General features: G+C 39.6%; 1 protein-coding gene across 2 annotated transcripts in view; it reads right to left on the bottom strand.

The window, feature by feature from the left end:
* The window catches only part of ABHD3 (abhydrolase domain containing 3, phospholipase), a 44,675-nt gene extending 24,289 nt beyond the window's left edge, over nucleotides 1-20,386 (bottom strand). For both annotated transcript variants that reach the window (XM_030842568.2, XM_030842567.2), the window contains exons 1-4: nucleotides 20,072-20,386; nucleotides 19,453-19,616; nucleotides 18,210-18,392; nucleotides 5,786-5,831 (exon numbers count right to left, since the gene is read on the bottom strand). In XM_030842568.2, coding sequence (XP_030698428.1) covers nucleotides 5,786-5,831; nucleotides 18,210-18,392; nucleotides 19,453-19,616; nucleotides 20,072-20,233 — 555 coding nt within the window. In that variant the 5' untranslated portion in view covers nucleotides 20,234-20,386. The remainder of the gene's footprint in view (nucleotides 1-5,785; nucleotides 5,832-18,209; nucleotides 18,393-19,452; nucleotides 19,617-20,071) is intronic.
* Nucleotides 20,387-21,241: the final 855 nt, after the last annotated feature.

Below are 21,241 nucleotides of genomic sequence, written 5' to 3'. Positions count from 1 at the left end.
ACTGAACTGGACTTATCAGTGTTAGAAGAAAATTCTATACGATTCAATGAATTCATATCCACATCTGGCTTACAACCTTCCTGGGTTGTTCCGATGGGTAGAGGGAGGAGGGAGAGGTTATCTGGGGGAGCATTCAGGAAAGGGCAGACTTGGGTGGGACACAGTGGTGTTCAGTAAGAAGATACTGAGTGTGGGAAAGGCAGTGCCTGAAGGTGAAAGTCTGACAACTGAACTGTGCTTTGGCTGGCCATGCGCTATATGCCCCTCCTCCCTCAGACCATTACAGTCCTTAATCCCTTGTGAATGCCCCCTTCAGAAAACAGGGCCCAGGAGGGGAAAGAGCCCTACATCCCTCCTACCCCATTAGCTTCCGAGGTGGAAAAGCTCAGTAGGAAACAAGAGCAGATTTCTCAAGATCTGAGTCCTTAAATAACCACCCGAGGCATTGGAGATTGAGGCAAGATCCCTCTCTTTGAAAACTCTCTTTATCTCTACCCTCTTTTCCGCCTGACTTGACTTAAAGCCAGAGCTGCAACGTAAAGACATTGGACAGTCTAAGTTCATGCCCTAAGACCACTAATCAGCTTTATGACGTCAAGCCTGTCACCCCACTTCTCCAGCGGTGTCCTCATCTACTAAATGAGGTTTTTAGGATTAGAGGATCCCTGAAGCAGAGCTACTTAAAGTGCCAGTCCAGGGTGAGATAAGGGGCTGGCATCAGAATATAAATCAGCACGCTGCTTCTCTCACCAAGAGAGTATTTCTGTGAGAAAAAAAATAATCAGCTCACCTCAGCAGCGTGCTCAGAGCCGAAGTTGGCTTACGTTCTCTCGCAGCCCCTCATACTGTCAGGGATTGTGTCAGATAGTTCGAGAAGTGAAAGTTGGCTGACAAACTGCATTTGGAGAGCACCGCTTTAAAGTATTTTCTGGCTTCTGCTCCACTGTTTCCCCCCCACCCCGACCCCTCACCAGCTCTACCTTGAACGGGAAAGTACCTGATGGAGGCTTTTCTTTTTAACAGCTTTATGAGACATGATTCACATAGCATACAATTAACCCATTTAAGATATACAATTCAGTGTGTGTGTGTGTGTGTGTGTGTGTGTGTGTGTGTTTTAGTACATTCAGAGTTGTACAACTATCACAATTTTAGAACATTTTCATCACCCCCAAAAGAAACCTTCCACCATTAGCAGTCAGTCACCCCACCTCCCTCCGCCCGAGGCAACCACTAATCTTTCTTCCCATCTCTACAGATTTGCCTATTCAGAATATTTCGTACAAATAAAATTACACAATATGTGAGCTTTTGTCTGGTCTCTTTCACTTAGCATAATGTTCTCAAGGTTCATCCATATTGTAGCATGTGTCAGTACTTTATTCCATTTAAAATGCTGAAAAACGTTCCATGGCATGGCTGTACTACATTTTATTTATCCATTTGTCCATTAATGGACATCCTGATTCCTTCCATCTTTTGGTTATTATGAATAATGATGCTACAAGTAAGTGTGTACAAGTTATTGTATGAACATATATTTTCATTTGCTGGGTATATACCTAGGAGTGGAATTGCTGCATCATACGGCAACTCAATTTTAAGTTTTTGAGAAACTGCCAGAGTATTTTCCAAAGTGGCTAGGAGAGTTTTCTGGTTGGGTTTAGGGACATAGAAGTCTGCATGATCCTATAAACAAAAGGAGAGGGACCCTTGTGTAGCGTTCAACAAACTCAGGTTTGGCTGAGTTCTTTGTAGATTATCATTCCTAAACTAAGCTGGAAACATGACAGTTCACAAAGTAATCATTAATATTAGGGAGTTTGTGGATAACTTGGATTCCTGGATTCCTGGTCTTGAAAACCGATCTGCAGAGAGCAAGAAAAGGAACCATTGGGACTTCCCTGGTGGCTCAGTGGTTAAGACTCCACACACCCAATGCAGGGGGACTGGGTTTGATCCCTGGTCAGGAAACTAGATCCCACATGCATGCTGCAACTAAGAGTTCGCATGCCGCAACTAAGGAGACAGTGAGCCACAACTAGGGAGCCCATGTGCCACAACTAAGGAGCCCGCCTGCTGCAACTAAGACCCAGTGCTACCAAATAAATTAATATTAAAAAAAAACTAAAAGCACCGTCTACTTCGAGGGCTCCAAGAACCCTGCAGGAGTATCTGAGGACCAGTCTACTGAGACTAGGACTCTCTGTCCTCTACAGCTCAGAGCCCCAGAAAGGGCAACATGCAGGCTTCTCATTTACTAGTGAACAAGGCTTCTGGCTTTCTCTCAATCCTGCAATGACTAATTGGAAATGAGGACAATGTGGTGGTGGAAATTTTCTACTTTCTTATTCTGCTCTGCAGGAGCCATAGTAATCCCTATAAATTCTAAGTATATCACCAACATATTTCAGCAAATCTTTTACTTTTGCATTTCTTCCACTCCTAGGAGAACTGCTTACCCTAAATTCCATTTAACCTTTACTAGCTCTTTTGGGTTAATTTCAGTTAGAATCAGTTCCTTCCTGTTTGATCTTTGCTGATTCATCTTTTGTCCTTTTTTATGCCTACCCTAAGGTCTTATTTACTCTGGGTCTGAGCTACATTAAATCCTTTCTGGAACAAGGTAAGGTATAAATACTCATAGAGTTACTCTAGTCTGAAACAGTAACTGTGTATAGCTCTAAGGCAGAAAGAAGAAGGACTATCAAGGGATCTAAATATCAAACCTAGCTCTAATAATCAATATTGGCATCTCATTTTTGTGATCCATTAGGTTACAAGAAGTATATAGTAAATTATAATTCATTTACTCCCTTTAATTTCTTTTCAAAAACAGTTATTCTAAAAGGATATAATTATGTTTTAGTCATTTGCTATCCTTATTTTTTCTTAAGTTAGATGGCATTAGCCTTTATGATACAGATATTTGCTGGAGGTACCAGTTCATCAGAATTCAACCCGATGCACTGTATAAGACGCCAGAGATCAAGTTACTCTTATCCTCTCACTTAGAACTCAGTGAATTCTTTAAAAGTTAAAAAAATTTTTTTTATCTAATTACCATCCCTTTGTAAAATCTCCCAAAAGTGTTCTTGGAGATTTTTTAAAAATCTATGCAAGTTTATGGGTAAAAGTTACTGGGTTGCTGCATTCTTTCAAAGTAAATTTCCAATTAACTTTAAATGCTCAGGGTAGAAAGTTTTTCAAGCTTCCTCCTCCTCTTTTTCTCTCCTCCTTCCTATTTGTTGTGTTCTAAGAGTCTATCCTCTGCTCTACCAATGGCTCCTAAGCGATCTCACCCACTCCTGACCTCCTGGTTCCACTGCGTACCAATAATCCATTCCTTTCTCCAGCCTGTATGTCTCTTCTGAGGTCCAGTCTAGTACATCCAACTGTTTATGAAAAATTTCCACCTGGATGACCTAAAAGCACCCTCAATATCTAAAACTGAATTTGTTATTTTGATGACACCAAAAGCTTGTAAATTCTCCTAAATTTCCTATTTCAGCAAATATTACCTTTCACCGTATTAGCCTTTTACAAGTCAGCAAAACTAGACATGCCAACCTTGACTCCCGTCTCTTCACTTCCCACCATACTATTCTTTCTGCCCCATGAATACCCCTCATTTTTGTTCTCTCCCTTTCCTCCCCCCGACCTCTGCGTTCACACTCTGGATAGGTCTTTAATAACTGCCTTCTAACAGATTTCCCAGCCTCCAGCCTCCTTCCCCTCCATCACTTTTCTGCCATGGTTCTCCTTCTAAAACATGACCATGACCAAGGTATTTTATATGTCAATTATACCTCAATAAAACCAAACTTAAAAAAAAATGTCAATGGTTCAATACTAGGTTCCTTGGAATTCTACACATGACTCTTCAAAATCTGGCCCTACCCTTCTGGGAGAATTCCTATCACTTCCTGAGTAATGAGAGGGAGCACAGTATAACGGTCAAGAACATAAGCACATAGTCAGCCTACCTGGGTCTGAATCCTGGCTCTGAATTTCTCAGTGAGAGCAAGTTCTTAACCTATTTGTCCCTCATTTTCTTCATCTAGAAAATGGGGATGATGGTGGCTACACTTACCTAAATCACGGGGTTGTTTCTATTGCTGAACATCAAGTACAAAAAGACATAATGAAAAAAAAAGACATAATGATATATTCTACGGACTCAACAAACATTAGATAAAATGATCATCATTTTTATCCCTCCACAAATAAGTACTTGCTACTACGCTCTTTAATACCTTGCTTTTCATGCTGAGAAAGCTCCTCTATCCCCTCTGCTGGTTCAATACCATAGCCTTCAAGATCCAACTCAAATTCACCTCCGCTGCGATATTCTGCCGCCTCCCCTGGGGCAATCAGTTACTCCTTCCCTCTATGCTCTGTAGCCTTAATAAACCTTCCTGTGGTCACACTGTATTGCGTATATTTTTATGTATCTGACCATCTCCTGAAACTTAAGTTAAATCTCCTAAGTAAGGGTTCAGGTTGTGTGTAATAATGTGTGCACTCCTCACTCTATTGCCTTGTACAGTGCCTGATTTAGGCATACAACACAGCTTTGCTAAATGAACAGATCCTTATCTCTCACTTTATGGAACCGAATGGATTTTACTTTGCAGCATGTTATTTTCTTGAGAGCCTCAGATCATGTCGTCCCCATCTTTGTGTCCTGGAAGCACCTAGAAGGACACACAGCAGACAAGAGCTGCACAAAAACAATTTGCTTAGTCCAGAGCCGGAGTGACAAGTTCAAATCTTTCCCTTTAGAATACCTACCACCTGTCTACAAGATTCCTAAAGGGCCGCACTAAGTAAGGAAATGTGAACCTTCACCTTCACGAGGCGCTTGAGTGAGACCGTAAACACTTTATAACTTTAGCTTTTGAAATCATGTTGCTCTTGATCCTCTCCAGGACTTAACTTACTATAAAGGAAAGTGCAAGAGCTCTTTTCTTTTTTTTTCCCCAAATTCTCATAATGTACTGACACAGTGACATGATTGTAAATTTTTATTTCCATTATGACTTAATTATTTATAGTCTTAGTATCATTCACTATCAATGACCCAGAAAAAAAGTTTCTTTCTATTCTGATAGAATTGCCTTTGACCTGTGAAAGTGGTGAGGGACTAACAGTTGAAAAGCTTCAAGAAAATTTCAATGGGTGTAATATTTCTCATTCCAACTCACAGGTTAACATCAGATAGAGTGATGATTTTCCAAGAGATGGAAGGACTTCTATCCTAGCAAAAACTTTAGGGGTTAGAGGGGGAAAAAGCTGATTTAAAATAATATTTCCTCCATGTAAACTGTGGCAGGCAAATAGGCATATAACATGCAGTCAGTCCATTTCATGATGACAGTAAATTTCTTAATTAAAAATGTATTACTGTAGTGGTTAATTTTTTTGTACCAGTTAATTTTTAAAGAAAATATGTTTTGCATTAAAAATGATGTAGATAAATATTTATTGATGCTAAAATATGGTAAGTATAAAAGTTAAGTTATAAAATAAAGCCTTAATTTAAAAAATAGAAATATATTACATTTTAAAATTTAAATATAAGATCTGGATGAACATAGACTAAGGGGATTCCCCTGGTCATACAATTATGGGTTTCCTTTTTTTCTTATCCCTATATTTCCACAATGAACTTGTATTGTTTACATAATAAGCTATCTTAAATAAAAGGAATATGTTTTTGTTATAAAACTGGAAATGATTCTTTTAAAAATTAAGCTGTTGTGATTAATTTAGATTTACTTACCAAGAGATTCTCCCCTGCCACTCCTCTGTTGTTAAAAACCACACATCTAAAAACCAGGAAAGTAATTTTTGTTATTTTTACACATGATTCTTACAATATAATATAAAAATCATCTTATTGGCACTGTTTTAGAGCATGAAAGGTTCTTAAAAATCTGTTCCAAAGAAATGAGGATGCTTGATAATTTCATTAAATGCACTAAAATACATTTCTAGTTCTCTAAATTCAGCATGTAGGTTCAAACCAGAAAACTGTGTATCAAAGTGATGTTAAATTTTCCTACCAAAAGCAGAATTTTTACAACTACTTCCTATGTATATGTGTAGGCCTCCAATAAGTATTATTAAAACAATTCTGAATACAAGTCAAACTTAAATGTTTTTGCCTCAAATTAAAAAAAATATGTCCTCTACCTATTCTATTTGCAACATTAATAAGCATCTATTCCTATCCTGAGAAACAGCTCTTGTTCCCTCAAGGCTCGGCAAACACAGACACTGGAATTTTACCTGCGGTGAGAACATCACTACAGGTAGAGCTGCAAGGAGCATGGCATCTGGGTTGCTAACCTTTACACAGTCATTCTGCACTGACAAAACTTTCCATCAACCATAATCCCAGATATGTATTTTTGCCATCCTCAAACAAAATCCTGACTTGTGTCTGCATGGGTTCTCTTTGATTTAGTGAATCTATATTCATGTCAATTAAAATTCATTTTGTTTTGTCTATCTGCTTAGCTAATCAATCAAGATCATTTAAGGTTCTAATTTAACCCCTCCCCTTTTTGTATTTAAAGCATTTATTATCCTTATTTTCATGATGTATTTAACACAGAAGAAATAAATACAAAAAGCCTGTAATTAAGAATATATGTGACAGGGCTTCCACGGTGGCGCAGTGGTTAAGAATCCACCTGCCAATGTAGAGGACACAGGTTCGAGCCCTGGTCCGGGAGGATCCCATATGCCGTGGAGCAACTAAGCCCGCAAGCCACAACTACTGAAGCCCACATGCCACAACTACTGAACCCCGCGCACCTAGAGCCCGTGCTCCACAACAAGAGAAGCCACCGCAATGAAAAGCCCTCACACCACAAAGAAGAGTAGCCCCCGCTCGCCGCAACTAGAGAAAGCCCGCGCACAGCAACAAAGACCCAACGCAGCCAAAAAAAAAAAATTAATTAATTAATTAAATCTATTAAAAAAAGAAGAAAAATGTTCTAATATCTCAGAAATCTGATTTGAGAAAAGGCTAGAAATATTACATTTTATTAACTAGTCAGAGAAAGATTTTAAATATACTATAAAAACATGCAGAAAAGTTAGGTAGGGTCAGTTAGTCTTTAATCTTTTCTTGCTAAAAAGAATGGCAAGACACAGCCACTTGTATTTACTTGCATAAGCTCCTAAGTAACAGGAATCAGGGCTAAAGTTAGTTGTGACCTTGAACCTCGAAGCTTCCCGTCATTCAGAAAAGAACCACTTTCAAAGTGCAAACACTACATAAGGATAAAAATGGCTTCTGGGGCAAGATACCATCATGTGACTGCCCCTGAGAGAAGGGAGCAGAATTAGTGAGGGGAAAGAAGACGATGATCTGCAAACTCAGGAAAAAGCAGCCCATACATCTGGGATTTTCTTCCAAATTACAGACTGGGATGTTTGTAACTTTCCTTTAGGCAAAAGTGGATCACAGCTCTGCTATCTCTTGCTAGAGGAGAAACTGTACTGAAGTCTCCATAGGTGTTTGTTTCTGACAATGTTCAATCAGTAACTGTCATCACTGTATATACCTCTAGCCTTGGGAATGAGGCAGAGAAATAAGGGAGGATGAAGCAGCGAGCAGCTATGGAGGGAGGCAGAATGACGGCTGCCCTTTGGTCCCTTTCTCCCACTCCAGTTGGCGATAAGCAATTAGCTGCTTTCGTTTAACCCCTTTTCTGCCCTGACCATCATCAGGGGACACTTGATACTTCAGTAAAACGAAAAGAGCAGGCTGTGAAACACCTACTATTCCTAAGACATTTGATGAGCCCCTCTTAACTTTATAACAGCTCTCTCCAAATAAGTTTTACAGTTTCTCCCAAACAATTTTAAAGGGTATGTCTAGGAGGGAAATTGTTCTGCAAAATTTATTTTTCCTACATGTTTTAACTATTTAAATTTTCCTCTCAAAACAGGGAAAATATAAATAAAGAGAAGAAATACTAAATAAAAATCTGATATTGAGAAATTTTTATGACAACAGAACACGTTAATTAGGAAAGCAGATGATTTTCACTTAATGAAGGTTAAATAAGAGGCAGAGAGCTACCCACAGCACAGGATTTCTCAACCTTGGGCACTACGGACATTTTGGATCAAATACTTCTTTGTAGTAGGGCTGTTGAGAACCACTTGGTTGAGAACCACTGTTACAGTGAAATGGGACAGATAACCTTGAGTCTGCTCAAGCCCAGTGATCTACCAGAATAAAGGGATTTTATCATACAACTTTAAAAATTTTCCAGTTCTAAGATTCTACAAGTCTTTGAGTCTATGAATAGAAATAATAATCAGCAAAGGATGGAGTGAGATGAATATTCAGAGATCACTATGCTGATTTTAGATAATAACAACAGATAATACTTATTAGTGTTTACTACGTGCCAGATTGTCTTCTAGGCCTTTTACATGAATATTAATATTGGAATGACTCATTCATTCAAAAATTTCTTAAACAGATTAGTTACTGAATTAAAGATTGAGTTAGTGCTTGTAGGAGAAAAAGAAAATAAAAATATAAGGTTCCTGGCCTCAAGAAGAGTGTAATCTAATTAGGTTGAAAATAAATGCATTATACTTTCAGTTGAGTGACCACAACAAAAGTGATATCACAAGGCAGTATGTGATTCAATGTCCAACGAGTGGTATAGATAATAAAGCCTTATGAGGTTAGGATTGGCAAAATTCATTAGGAAAGGATTCATGAAAAAGGCAGATAGATCTTATGCTGAGACTCAGAAAATGGTAAAGATTTCAGCAGAAGGAAAATGTGAGATATAATATGGGCTGAAGGGAGCAATGTGAGCAAAGATATAAGGTAGGAATGTATAAAAGTTTCTGAGGGATGAGAAAATAATCACTTTAGCTGAAACATGACTACATAGTAGGATAACGATAGAAAATAAAGATGGAAAAATAGGTTAGCATCAAAATAGGCATAGGGTTCAGAATGACAGGTTAAGAAAAGATGACAAGGAAGTTCTGCTTCCAGAAATGTCATGGTAGCTCCTACTGGGCCAACCCTTCTACAGAATAAAAAAGAAGTGCTTGCTAAATTATAAAGGCAATGGAGAACAACCAAAGCAGGCAGAAACTAAATGGGAGTTGACACTTGGAAGAAAAAAATGGCATTGGGTGAGTTTCTTTTCACAGCTTTTTGTCTGAGGGGAGGCACCAGCTGGTATTACTCAGTAATGGATAAAGGTCAAGTAGAAATGTTCAATCTCATGGGCTTGAAAACCAGAAAACAGAGTTTGATGCAACTATAAAAGTTAGAGAAAGGGGGAAATCTCAGAAAAGAGAGAGATATAGAGGCAGAGTCCTAAATTCTGGATTTAAAAAATGGGCACAAAGTCTGGCCAAGCCTTCTGTGATGTAGCCTCTAAGCAGTCCAATTAAGGATGAAAAACTGAACAGAGATTTCAGCTGCTGTCTACTACAGAGGGGACAGAGTTTGAATTTGAGTTTACCCAAATTGTCTGCCTGATAAACAAAAACCAGTCATTAGAAAATATATAGAAACTCTTTTAAAAATATATAACAGAATTCAGAGTCTCTACAATGGATGATTCAAACTGTCCAGAACAAAATCTAAAATTACTAGACCATGAAGAAACAGAAAAAACATGACCCATACTCAAGAGATAAGATAATCAATGTAACTGATCCTGAGACAGTCCAGGTGTTAGAATTAATAGGTGAGGATTTAAAGCAGCTATTATAACTATACTCAAGGACACAGAAGAAAATAAGCTTGTAATGAATTTTTTTAATAAAAGGAAATAGCAGAGGAATAAAACCTATCAAAAATGGAAAATCTAGATTAAAAAAATACAATATCTAAAATAAAAAGTTCACTGGATTTGCAAATTGCCGTTCCAATCTCAAGATGAGAGAGAAAAAAAGATTGAAGAAAATGAGTAGAACTTCATTGATTTTGGGTATATTATCAATCTAACATACATGTAATTTTGGTCCCAGAAAAAGAGGAGAGAATAGGGCAGAAAAAATATGTGAAGAAATAACGGCCAAAATTTTTGCGAATTTGATAAAAAGACACAACTCATCGACTCAAAAAGAGAGAGCAAAGTGAAAGGGGAATGAGGGAATCAAAAATCAGAAAACAAATACTAAAATGATAAACTTTATATCTACCATATCAATAATGACATTGAATGTGATTGAACTAAAAACTCTAATTAAAAGGCAGAAATTGTCAGACTGGATAAAACCTTCAGGACCCAACTATATGCTGTCTACAAGCAATACATTTTAAATATAAACACAGATATTTTGAAAGATAACATATAAAAAAAAAGATTTATCACATAAACGGTAAGCGTAAGAAGGCTGGAGTGGCTACAGTAACATCAGATTGATATCACAACCAGAGATAAAGAAGGACATTTCATAATGACATAAGAGTTCATTCATAGGAAGATTAACAATCATCAATGTATATGTGAGTAATAACAGAGTTTCCAAATACACGAAGCAAAAATGGACAGAATTAAATGGAATCATAGAAAATCCACAATCATAGTTGATTTTAACAACTTTCCATCAATGAGACAAAAAAATTAATAAAGGTATAAAGTGTATCAATAACACTATCAACTGTCTTAACCTAATTTACATTTATATAACACTACATCCAACAGCATAATACACATTCTTTTTAAAAAATGATAATACCTGAACATTTCCAACCTCACTAAGGTCATAAAGGCATTATGACAGATAAACATAATTCATGTACCTTCTAGAATATGAAGCATCAGAAATCAAACACATAGTTAACAAGAATATATTACTGACTGTATTAATACCCAACTCCTGATTATCACACGGTAATGGAGAACACTGAAAGTTACATTCATAATTCAAGAACCTCATTCTCTCATTCTCTTGTTTCAACTCTTTCCCTATAAAATCTATTCCCTGTGTAGGAAACATGCCTTATTTGCCTGTCCTGTCTTGAATTTTCCTCATAAAACTGAGTCCTATGATATTACAGGTCTACATTATTCTGATAGGCAACAATTATGGGATTTGAGGAGCTAGTTGTTCCCAAGTTAGGAGCCTGAGACAACTAAGGGTGTAAAAAAGTAGTAAAGGAGAGTTTTCAAAAATGACCAAGTTTTCAAATAGCTTAACAGAAATCATACATTTTTCTGCAGCAAGGCTGTACAGGTGAACCTTAACCCTGTCACACACTGTCTAATTTTGGTGAAATTACTAACACTGTAGCTCTGTTTTTGGTTGGTAAAATGGGGATAATAATACATATCTTGGAATTGAGTACATATTAAATAAGATAGCCTATGTATAGCACCTAGCATGGGGCCTATCATGCAGCAGGCACTCAACTAAGCTAAATTTAATTATAGTAAACAAAAATGGCAATTCTAATTATTTTTTGCTGATCATAAGCTCTAAGTGGCCCTATGAATTTAAAACAAAAAAAGACCAACAAGTTAATATTTAATTAAATGCAATTTATTAGGCATAATATTTCAAAACTAGTGGCCACAAGGGGAAAAAGAGTCCGTTATCTTTGATGTGAGGAAGCTAAAAACCTTATTAGACAATTAACATCAAGAGTTCTCTTTCAGCAATCTCTTAAAACATTTTACTGGAATTTTTTCTTTCCCATTAGCTCTCTCATTTTCCCTAACATTTACTCAGTTGCTTTCTGACGTTCTCACATTTTATCTTACTTATTTGAATTATAGCTAGGTCTCTTTGGTATTTCTGTACCTTCTGTTAACTTAAGACCCAGCTGAAGTAACCTACAGAAAACCCTATTTAAGAACAAAAGTGTTCTACACTAATTATATGAACTAATAGGAATTATTCCAGTGTCACAGATCACTGCTGGCAACTTTATTTCCCAAAACCGAGTCAGAGACATGTATGCGTTCCAGGATGCAGATTCCAGCGGCCGCTCCAAATTAGCAAGGCATTACCCTCCTTCTCCCTGTTCCACCCGCTGCCTGGCCAAGCACCCTGCTATCTCTGGGCCCTCCTGGGATGGTTTCTCACCTGGTAGTAGGGCTGAGACAGTAAGTACCTCACTTCCATCTGACCAGACTAAAAGAGCTAGGCTCTTTTCTAAGCCAGACAATGGCCTGACTCACTCCTTTAACTTTCATAGCTTAATACCTTAAAAAATGTTCATCATGGGCTAAGGTTCTTCATATACATTACATGCAATCCTTATAACCCTATGAAGTATAGTTATCTGTACAGATGAGAAAATTGAGGCACAGAGTGACTAAATAATTCATCCCTGGATACACAGGTAGTATGTAACAGAGTTGGGATCTGAATCAGGCAGATCTGACTCAGTGATCCACTTAACTAGCTCACTACGCTGCCCTGTGCTGTCTAAACTAGTGACATTAAAGTCTCTTTTTCCAAAGAGAATGGGTGCTCTGAACATAGGGTGCCCTTTGAGTGCATGCCAGCTCTGATAAAAAGAGCTTTGTCCCTGAAAGTTTGTTAATTAAGGTATCATTTTATAGGGGAACATCCAGCAGCTCTATTCCCTAGAGAATAGGATCACTTGTCGGTATCCACCATAACTTTTTCCAGAAATGCCATGAAATAAGCTAAGTTCTTCATTCAGTGCTTTCTAACATTTAGCATTATTTCATCTACCCAGTCTCATGAATAATCAGTTAACTGACTCATTCTCAAAACTTTAAAAATCAAATTATTTTAACAACAAATGATAAAAATATTTTGAGATAAAAACATTCTGGTGTTAATTTAAAATGACATCTTATCTAAGACACTGCTTTTAGATTGGAGAGTAGTCAAAACTTGTCTTTTTTGTTTCACTGCCTGATTTTCCTTAGTTCAATCTCCCCTTCCTTCCTCCCTCAGGAAGAGTCTTTGGATGACCCTCCAATGTACTCCTAATGCTTCAGGAAATGCTAAACGTCACCTAAAGCTTAGTCTCCACTGGTGCTACTTCCTCTAAATAAAAAATGTGTAGGCCCAAATTCCAAACTGGAAAGGGATGGAACATTTAAAAGTAGTCAAATTTTAACCTCTTTAAAATCATCTCCCACTTCAAATCTCTCAGAAAGATAAATTATGGACAATGGCATCCTTGCTACCAATAGTGGGCTCTGCAGTGAAGGACAGGAGATCTTGATCCTATCAAACCACAGAAGAAAATCAGTGCTTTCTAAGTATTTTTTGTAAATGTGGCAAGAAGGAAATTTCTTGAAACATAAGCCTACAATCTTGACAAATTCCTCAGTTGACCCCTTTGCCCTCTTCTGCTGTTTCTCTCCTTTCTCTGTCAAAACTTAACAAATGTGTGACCTAGGAATTCCCTGGAGGTCCAGTGGTAAGGACTCTCTCTGCGTTTCCACTTTAGGAGGTCCGGGTTCCAACCCTGGTCAGGGAACTAAGATCCCGCAAGCCATGCAGCCAAAAAAAAAAAAAAAACCCCAAACAAACAAACAAAAAATGTGGGACCCACTCCTGCTCTTGTCTCCTGAGGTCTCCTGAGGTCATCTTTGCCGCAGCAGTTGGGCTTCCTTCCTCCTGCTCTAATGAATCTTCTCAAATTGTGCTTTATCCACCCTCATTCTCCTTGCCCTTTCGGTTGCATCTGACCCTGCTGACCTATTTCTTCTCTCTGTAAAATGTCTCGCTTGCTTCTGATAGTCCAGAATCCTGGCACTTGCAACACTCTGACCAGTCAGCGCTAGAGACTTTCAGTTATCTCCCAATATCCACCCTCCCCTTTTTTCCTCAGTAACAGAATCCCCCAATTTCAATTGGGTACATGGCTGCCCAAAATAAAGATTTACTTCCAAACCTCCCTTCCAGCTAAGGAAGAGCAGGCCCAGGTGACAAAAGCAAAACTGGTACGCATACTTGCTGGAAAGCATCCTTAGAGGGAGATGCTGCATTCTCTAGTCTCCCTTTTTTCTCTTTCTTGGGTGTTGGAATGCAGATGTGATAGCTGGAGCTGAAGCAGCCATAGGTTATGAAGCAACATGATAAAAGAAACTTAGTTTTCTGACACTATAGAGTCCCGATCTACCTTCTTGGATTTTCACGTGAGAGAGAAATAAACTTGTATTTTGTTTAAGTCACTGTTATTTTGAGTTTTCTGTCACTTGTTGCCAATCCTGGTCCTCTCTAATGCATTTCTTCCCTACTACTGAATACTCTTTGTCACTTCCACTAGACTGTGCAAATGCTCTTTGGGAATATAGGTTCTGATACTGTACTTTACTATACCAAAATACTTAATGACTGACCTAGATTTCAATGAGTTTATTAGTACATAATTCTGGATGGGTCACTCTTTTTTAATATTAGCTGGGGGTGGAATAAAATAGTAGATGAAGGCTCTCAGCAAAAGAGGTCAGAGTAAAAGATGATTAAGATGCTTTCAGAGTTACTGTTTTTCTCCCTGACTTTAGTTGAAATGCTGTAACTTAATTCAGAGAATGGGTAAAAGATTTAAGAAAATAGGATATTATCCTGGTATACAAAATAATATCTATTCGGCTATATTACCGAATAGAATTTTTTAAAAAGAAATCTTGAAGAAATGGATGAGATTTCTAACTACTTTATCAATCATATGGGTGTAACTTATTAGAGGGAATGACTTTTTGTCCAGTCCTCTGGTTTCTATGAGGGCTTCTCTCTAAATGCACTCCTGGCCTCCCGGCCTTTCTTACTTCACTTGTCCTCCAGGAGATGAAGGACTTACCTGATTGATACAATTTTGAAGAATGAGTGGGTCGCGTGGCTCAGCAAATTCTCTTCTCCTCTCAGGGGCAAGTTTATTCAGGGAAGTACATAATGGACTCTGCCAATGAAGGCAGCCCAAGTATTGCCCACTCAGCTCCATTTACTTTTGACTTCTTAACCTTTACTCACAATTACCTTAAACAAACCTTAGCTTAGTTTCCTTTCATTATTAATTTTGAATTAGTGGACCTTAACAGAAAAGTTTTGTGTTGTGTCTTTGTTAGTTTTCAGGTACAGGAAAAAAATTTACTTAACAGTAACAACAGTAAACCCTTATGTTTCATTTGTCCATATGCCAGGAGTTAGGTTTTCTCTGAAGTCTAAATCATATCTCACAAGTAAAGCATCAATGGTTCCCTGGTGAACAGACAGAATCCATGACCCTCCCTACATACTCAAACTGTACATAAGATAGTAACTGGGGCCTGAGGCAAGTGCACCCTCATGATATTGGGGTGCTCGTGCTGCCTTTGCAGCTCTACTGTATAAGAGACATTAACATAATACCAAAGCATCCCTGCAAGGAAACTAGATGTTTCCCAAGAGGTAGGTTTGCTCATACTTGCTCTTTAAACTATAAAAAAATGTTCTACTTTGCTCAGGGAACAGAAGGTCTAGGAAGGAAGAGAAAACACTTCTAAAGACCCATTTTGCTCAAGGCATGAAACCAAACACCTTACACATTCTAATTCATTTAAACTCTGTAGTAAGTGAGAAGCTACATTGGGGAAGTTAAAAATTAGTTGCCCAGGGTTACTCAGTAAGTGGAAGTTCCAACATTTGAACCCAGACCTGGCTCTAAAGCCCATGCACATTCCCCCATATTACACAGCCTTCCCCAAGCTCTGTTACCTACTGGATCCCATGCAAGGCTATCAGTGACTTAGATCTGTTTTGCAATCTAAGGACTCCACACAGCCTTGTGCCAAAGTTCCAGATCCATTTTTTTCATCAGTGGTCTTTGAAACTACCTAGCTGTCTGTGGTGGATTGTAAACACATTTAATAGCCCTTCCTCTCAAGAGGTGGAGGCTAAATTCCTACCACCTGACTCAAGGGTGCCCACATGACCTGACTACAACATGGCAGAAGCAACACTGTGAGAGTTCTCAGCTTGGGCCTGAAGAAGCCTTGCAGCTGTCACTTTTGTACTCTTGGAACACTGTGCTGCCCAGTGAACTTGGGGTGAGCCTGATGGTGGATGAGAGACCACATGGAGCTGAGAAGAGTCATCCCTGATGATGGCTCCCAAACCCAGAGTTGTCCAGGCTGCTGACCACAAATGCATGAGTGATCTCGGCCAAGACCAGAAGAACCACCCGGCTGAGCTCAGCCCAAATTGCTGGCCCACAGATTGTGAGCAGAAATGTTTTTAGCCACTAAGTTTGGGGAGAGTTTGTTATACAACAAAAGCTAACCCTCTCTGACCTAGATTCAGAGATTCCTTGCAGTTAAAAACAAATGAGGATAGGTCCAAAGGCCACTGAAAAGTTTACTGGTCATTGCTTACTCATGCATTCTGCTACCTTCAAGCCCAGTGTGATTCAGCGTTAGAGTTCCCTAAACCCAAATAAGCTGGGTCTTCAAGCAGCTGACAGTGATCTGGTCCAGCCTTACCCTCTCATAGGCTCCTTATGGTAAGGACAATTTCCCACAACTCTTTGTATCTCCTCACAGTACCCAGCATAGAGCCTTCCTTCTATCATACATTCTCAATAAAATTTCTGAATCAGTAGAAGAGATTTTAACCCTTAGGGAAGCTAGAACCTTCCTACAGCTTTGAAGCACAGTGTAACAGTAGCCATGGTAATAAAATTTGGCAACTTTTACAAGTAACGGAAAAAAGCCATGCATACCGGTAACTCTAGAGCTTATGAGATTCAGTCCTTGAGTTTCAACTACATTGTGTTTTGTTTGTTTGTTTTTGTTATTTATTGAAGTATAATTGATTTACAATGTTGTGCTAATTTCTGCTGTACAGGCAAGTGACTCAGTTATACACATATATACATTCTTTTTTTTAAATATTCTTTTCCATTATGGTTTATCCCGGGAGATTGGATATAGTTCCCTGTGCTCTACAGTAGGACCTTGTTGTTTATCCATTCTAAATGTAATAGTTTGCATCTACTAACCCCAAACTCCCAGTCCATCCCTCTCCCTCCTCCCCTCCCCCGTCAACTACATTGTTTTTAAAAGCACTTTCTAAGTCTTGGGAGACAGTTCAGGCAAAGTATAGAATCAGCAATTTAAATATGTACAAAAGGCTTTATAATCTGTATTTTCTGAGCATGACTAAGTTTTAGCAAAAAATTGGAATCAAGCCTCATATCTAACTGAATGGTGTTTAAACATTGTATCCAATGATATCCAATGATAAATTCCTGCTATTGCTTATAGTGCAAATTTAATAGGAACCATAATTCTGGAACACCGTATCAAGGCTTTCAAGAGACTGTCACCTCATGAACAAAATAGACTTTATCTGTAAAAGATCAGAGTTAACTTGTTAAAATTGAATTAGCTATTATGGCATTTTCTTCTTTATATCAAAATGTTTTTATTAATACAAAGTCAACATCAGTTTTTCACAAAACAAGTGTTTTGAGTTTAAGAAAAGATACAACTTGGCTTTAAACACAACTCAGAGTGTTCCACTACAATAATTACCATTGGCTAAAAAAGACTGAGGCTCAGAAAAGCAGTACCTTTCACAATGAATCTGCTTTCAAATTTTAGAACTGAACCAGAAACTCAAAGTTGCTAAGTTGCTTGCAAAAATTAAATAGTATCTGGTGACTGAGTTGAATAATGATTACTGAAAAATGCTGTGCCATCATTAACTGGACCCTAGCCATGTGCACCTGCAAACTCAGGTGGACAGAAAAGGCACAGATCACCTTTGGAAAGATAAGGATGACCTACAAGCTGATTCTGAATATTTTTTACACTTGGGATCTGAGCCGATGAGGCAAGATTAGTGCATCCAGAGCCCAAATGTGGAGTATGACATGAGGGACGTTGGGCAGTCTCTCAGGGGTTTGTAATTGCTATTCTCCTAGCAATCCCTTCACTGTGGCCTACTGCTTCTTAGCCCTGGGTCCTATGTCAATTCCTAAGTGATTCTAATTTCATGCATTCATTCAACCGAAATCTGCTGAGTGCCTAAGTACTATTTCCTGTGCAATGATTCAGTTATGCATTTTCCTGAAAAAAGAGGGGAAGGAGGAAGCAGGGAAAAATAATAATTTAGGGGATTGCATAATCCATGCAAGAAATAACAAGTATTTCGGAAACAAACATGCAGACATATTTAAGCTTCATTTAGAATGAATTAAGTGAAAAACAGAAGAAATCTTTCACTGGTACCTGTATCCCAATTCTTCACTAAGGTGAATCATATGAAGGATATACGATTCCTTGCTTGTTCCAGTGAGGCCAGGCAGCAATAAGATAGTAGGTCTGGTGCTGGCATCTATATAACACTTACTGTTATCATCATCAAACCAGTCCAGTGAAATCTGTCCTCCATCTGCAGTTTTAATAAGTTCACTGAAAGAAATAACACAAAAGACATACATACTCTTTTAGTGTTTCAAGTCATGTCTTAATATTAGTTCCTAATTCTCTCTCTCTTTCTCTCTCTGTATATATATATGCCATTACTTGGTCCTCTCAAAATAACTTCTTTCCAGCCTCCACTAACACACACGTCACTTTCTTTCATCACATGAATGTCATGAAATTAGTATAATAAAGTATTTCCAGCAAGATCAGTAAAAGATAGTACGTAAAAATGGGCTTCAAACTACTTCAAATATTTATCTTAATCATTTCCTCATTGCTCTGAAATACCCAGCATTTAACCCCTATTTGACTGAGGTCACCCAAATAATTCAACAGAGAATCTTGAATAAGTAAACTGCTGATCTGATCACCGCTCTAGCCGTTTGACTCAATAATGCAGTCTCCTCACAGAGCATATTACAAAATTTGCTTCTTAAACACTTCAAAGTACTTCTCTCATAGTATCTACGAACTTGAAGAGTTTTCCCAAACGAATAGTGCAAGTTCCAGGCAACAAAAGAAACTCTAGAGGGACTAGATGACTCAGTAAAATTAATAATAAGCACCATTTAAATCTCCTGGTTACTGATATATTCTGGACCATATCTTTAACACCTCAAGGACATTATCCACAAGAACCCATTTGCTTATCAATATGAAGTCCTTTTACTGGGGTCCATCACAGAAAATCCACATTAATTGGCGTCCTTCTCACCCCCACCGCCAGCTCAATGCATATCATCAAAGGATCTAGGTCCTCAGGGACAGAGGCATGACAAATTGGAAAAAGAGTAACCCCCAAACACTTCTCTCATCTTAGAAAATAAACCATTTACATCAGAGCACCTCCCCCCAACAGTGGTGAAAGGTAACACCTGAATATTTTCCTGCAGCTGCGTGTGTCTGTGGCAGACGTGCCTTCCACCTTCATTCCCCCTTGCTTTTCTATATACTTAACTAAACCGGAGGTTGTATTAACCAAAAACTGGGAGTATGCAAAACATTGTGATTTTGAAGAAATGACTGAAAATGGAACTTTACTTACTTCCTATACTTCACCGGAGGCTTGGAAGTGATGAAAGGTCTCAGCAGTGTCTGTCCTCGACTCTCCCAGCACCAGACCGTCGGGTAGTACGTTTCTGTCACCACAGGACAGTGGTCCTGAAGGAAGCGGCTGAAACTTTCACCCCCTGTCACTAACTGGGGCTTCTGTGGGGAAAGCCAGTATCAGTGAAGTGTCCAGAACAAAGTTTCTGCCAACTGTAAACCAGAAACAAGCGCAAACTCGTCCCTAGCGCGAGATGCATCTTATTACATATCCTTCTGGAAGCCTGATGCAAATAATTCAAACACAACGAACTTAACAGTGGTTTATTAAACCCTTCTAGGGAATGGAGAGAGTTGACACACGGGAGTCATCCTCAGAAGTGCTAGAGCATCGCGGAGCTGCTTTACCAGGTTAGCGAATGGTGACAGGGCAGTGCCGCCGCGCCGAGGTCAGCAGGGTCCCGCGCGCTCAGAGGGCGTCCATCAGATGCCGGGGAAAGGGCGCCCCGGACGGCCCCAGACACTCGCCCCAGAGAGCGGCACCTCCGGCTTCGCCTGCTGCTGTCACTCCCAGAGAGCTGCCCGCGGCCCTGCGCCCGCGCCATCCCCCGGCTCACCTTGGCAATGCTGCTCATGTAGTAGCAGGCGTAAGCGAAGCTGAAGCCCAGGATCAGGGATAAGCCCACTCCCGAACCGAAGAAACCGATCCGGACTTGATGCTCCAGGTAGAGCGAGAGCTCCCGGGAGAGCATCCGCAGGTCCATGGCTAAGCGCTGCATGGCCCGGGGACCGCGGCGCGCGGGTGCTGCGGCCGGAGGCCAGCTAGCGGGCACGGAGCGAAAGCGGGCGCGCCGGCGCCGCCGCGGACCCTTGACCAGAGCGTCTCCGGCCGGACTGAGCCGGGCTTCCGCCAACGGGCGCGGCCCAGTGGCCCCGGGAGGCGTAGCCCGGCACGCCGTACTCCGCCGGCTCCGCCCCGGCTTCCCCCGGTCCGCCCCCCACCGCCTGCCACTCAGGAACCTTCTTGCGGCGCGTTCCCAAGCTTGCACCCCCGCGACGGCGGATGGTGTTCTCTCGGCCGGGTCGCAGTCAGCCTGAGTGAACCCCCAGAGTTGGGAGAGAGCGGGTGCCATTTCGGAGAAGGAAATGGGCCTGGCAGCGCGCGTTCAGGCCCCGGGGCGGGCACCTGCCCCAGTGACCTTGAACGATTCCGCAAGGGTCTTGGTTAAGCCTTCCGGTAAACTAGCAGCTTTAGGGTGCCCAGGAAGTGTACGCTGCAGTTGTAAGATTTGGGGAGTTAATGTCAAAGATATGTTAGGAGGATGCACTATGTAGTGAAAAAAAATCCTACATCCCCCAGGAAGTTGTGTTGCCCCCAAGACTATCAAAAGAGAAAAAATAGTCTATAAACATTCAGTAGTGAAGGCATTCATACTTGACTTTAAATCTCTCAATCCTTTAAGTAGCTAAGTATGCCTTAAATGAGAAGTGGTTCCCAAAAATAAATGAGGAGATCAAGAATAGGAACTGGGATTCAACATTTTTAAAAGCCTATCTGTGGTTCATTAATGCTCTGAATTTATAGACATATGGAAATTCAGTTACCTAATATACAGACAAGAAACCATTTATGAAGTAGGTCCTCCTAGGCTTATTTATGGCAACATGACTAAAGCCAGGAGATACAGACATCTAAAAGGATTAGAAGATTTGACAATCCGTTATTATGAGCTCCTCCCACCAAAAGTTACCAGGAGTAGCAAGGCTCAGATAGCAAAAGGAAAAAA

Source organism: Globicephala melas, chromosome 13 (assembly GCF_963455315.2).
Source record: "Globicephala melas chromosome 13, mGloMel1.2, whole genome shotgun sequence".
Taxonomy (NCBI): Eukaryota; Metazoa; Chordata; class Mammalia; order Artiodactyla; family Delphinidae; genus Globicephala; species Globicephala melas.
This window is presented reverse-complemented; position numbering and strand designations above follow the sequence as displayed.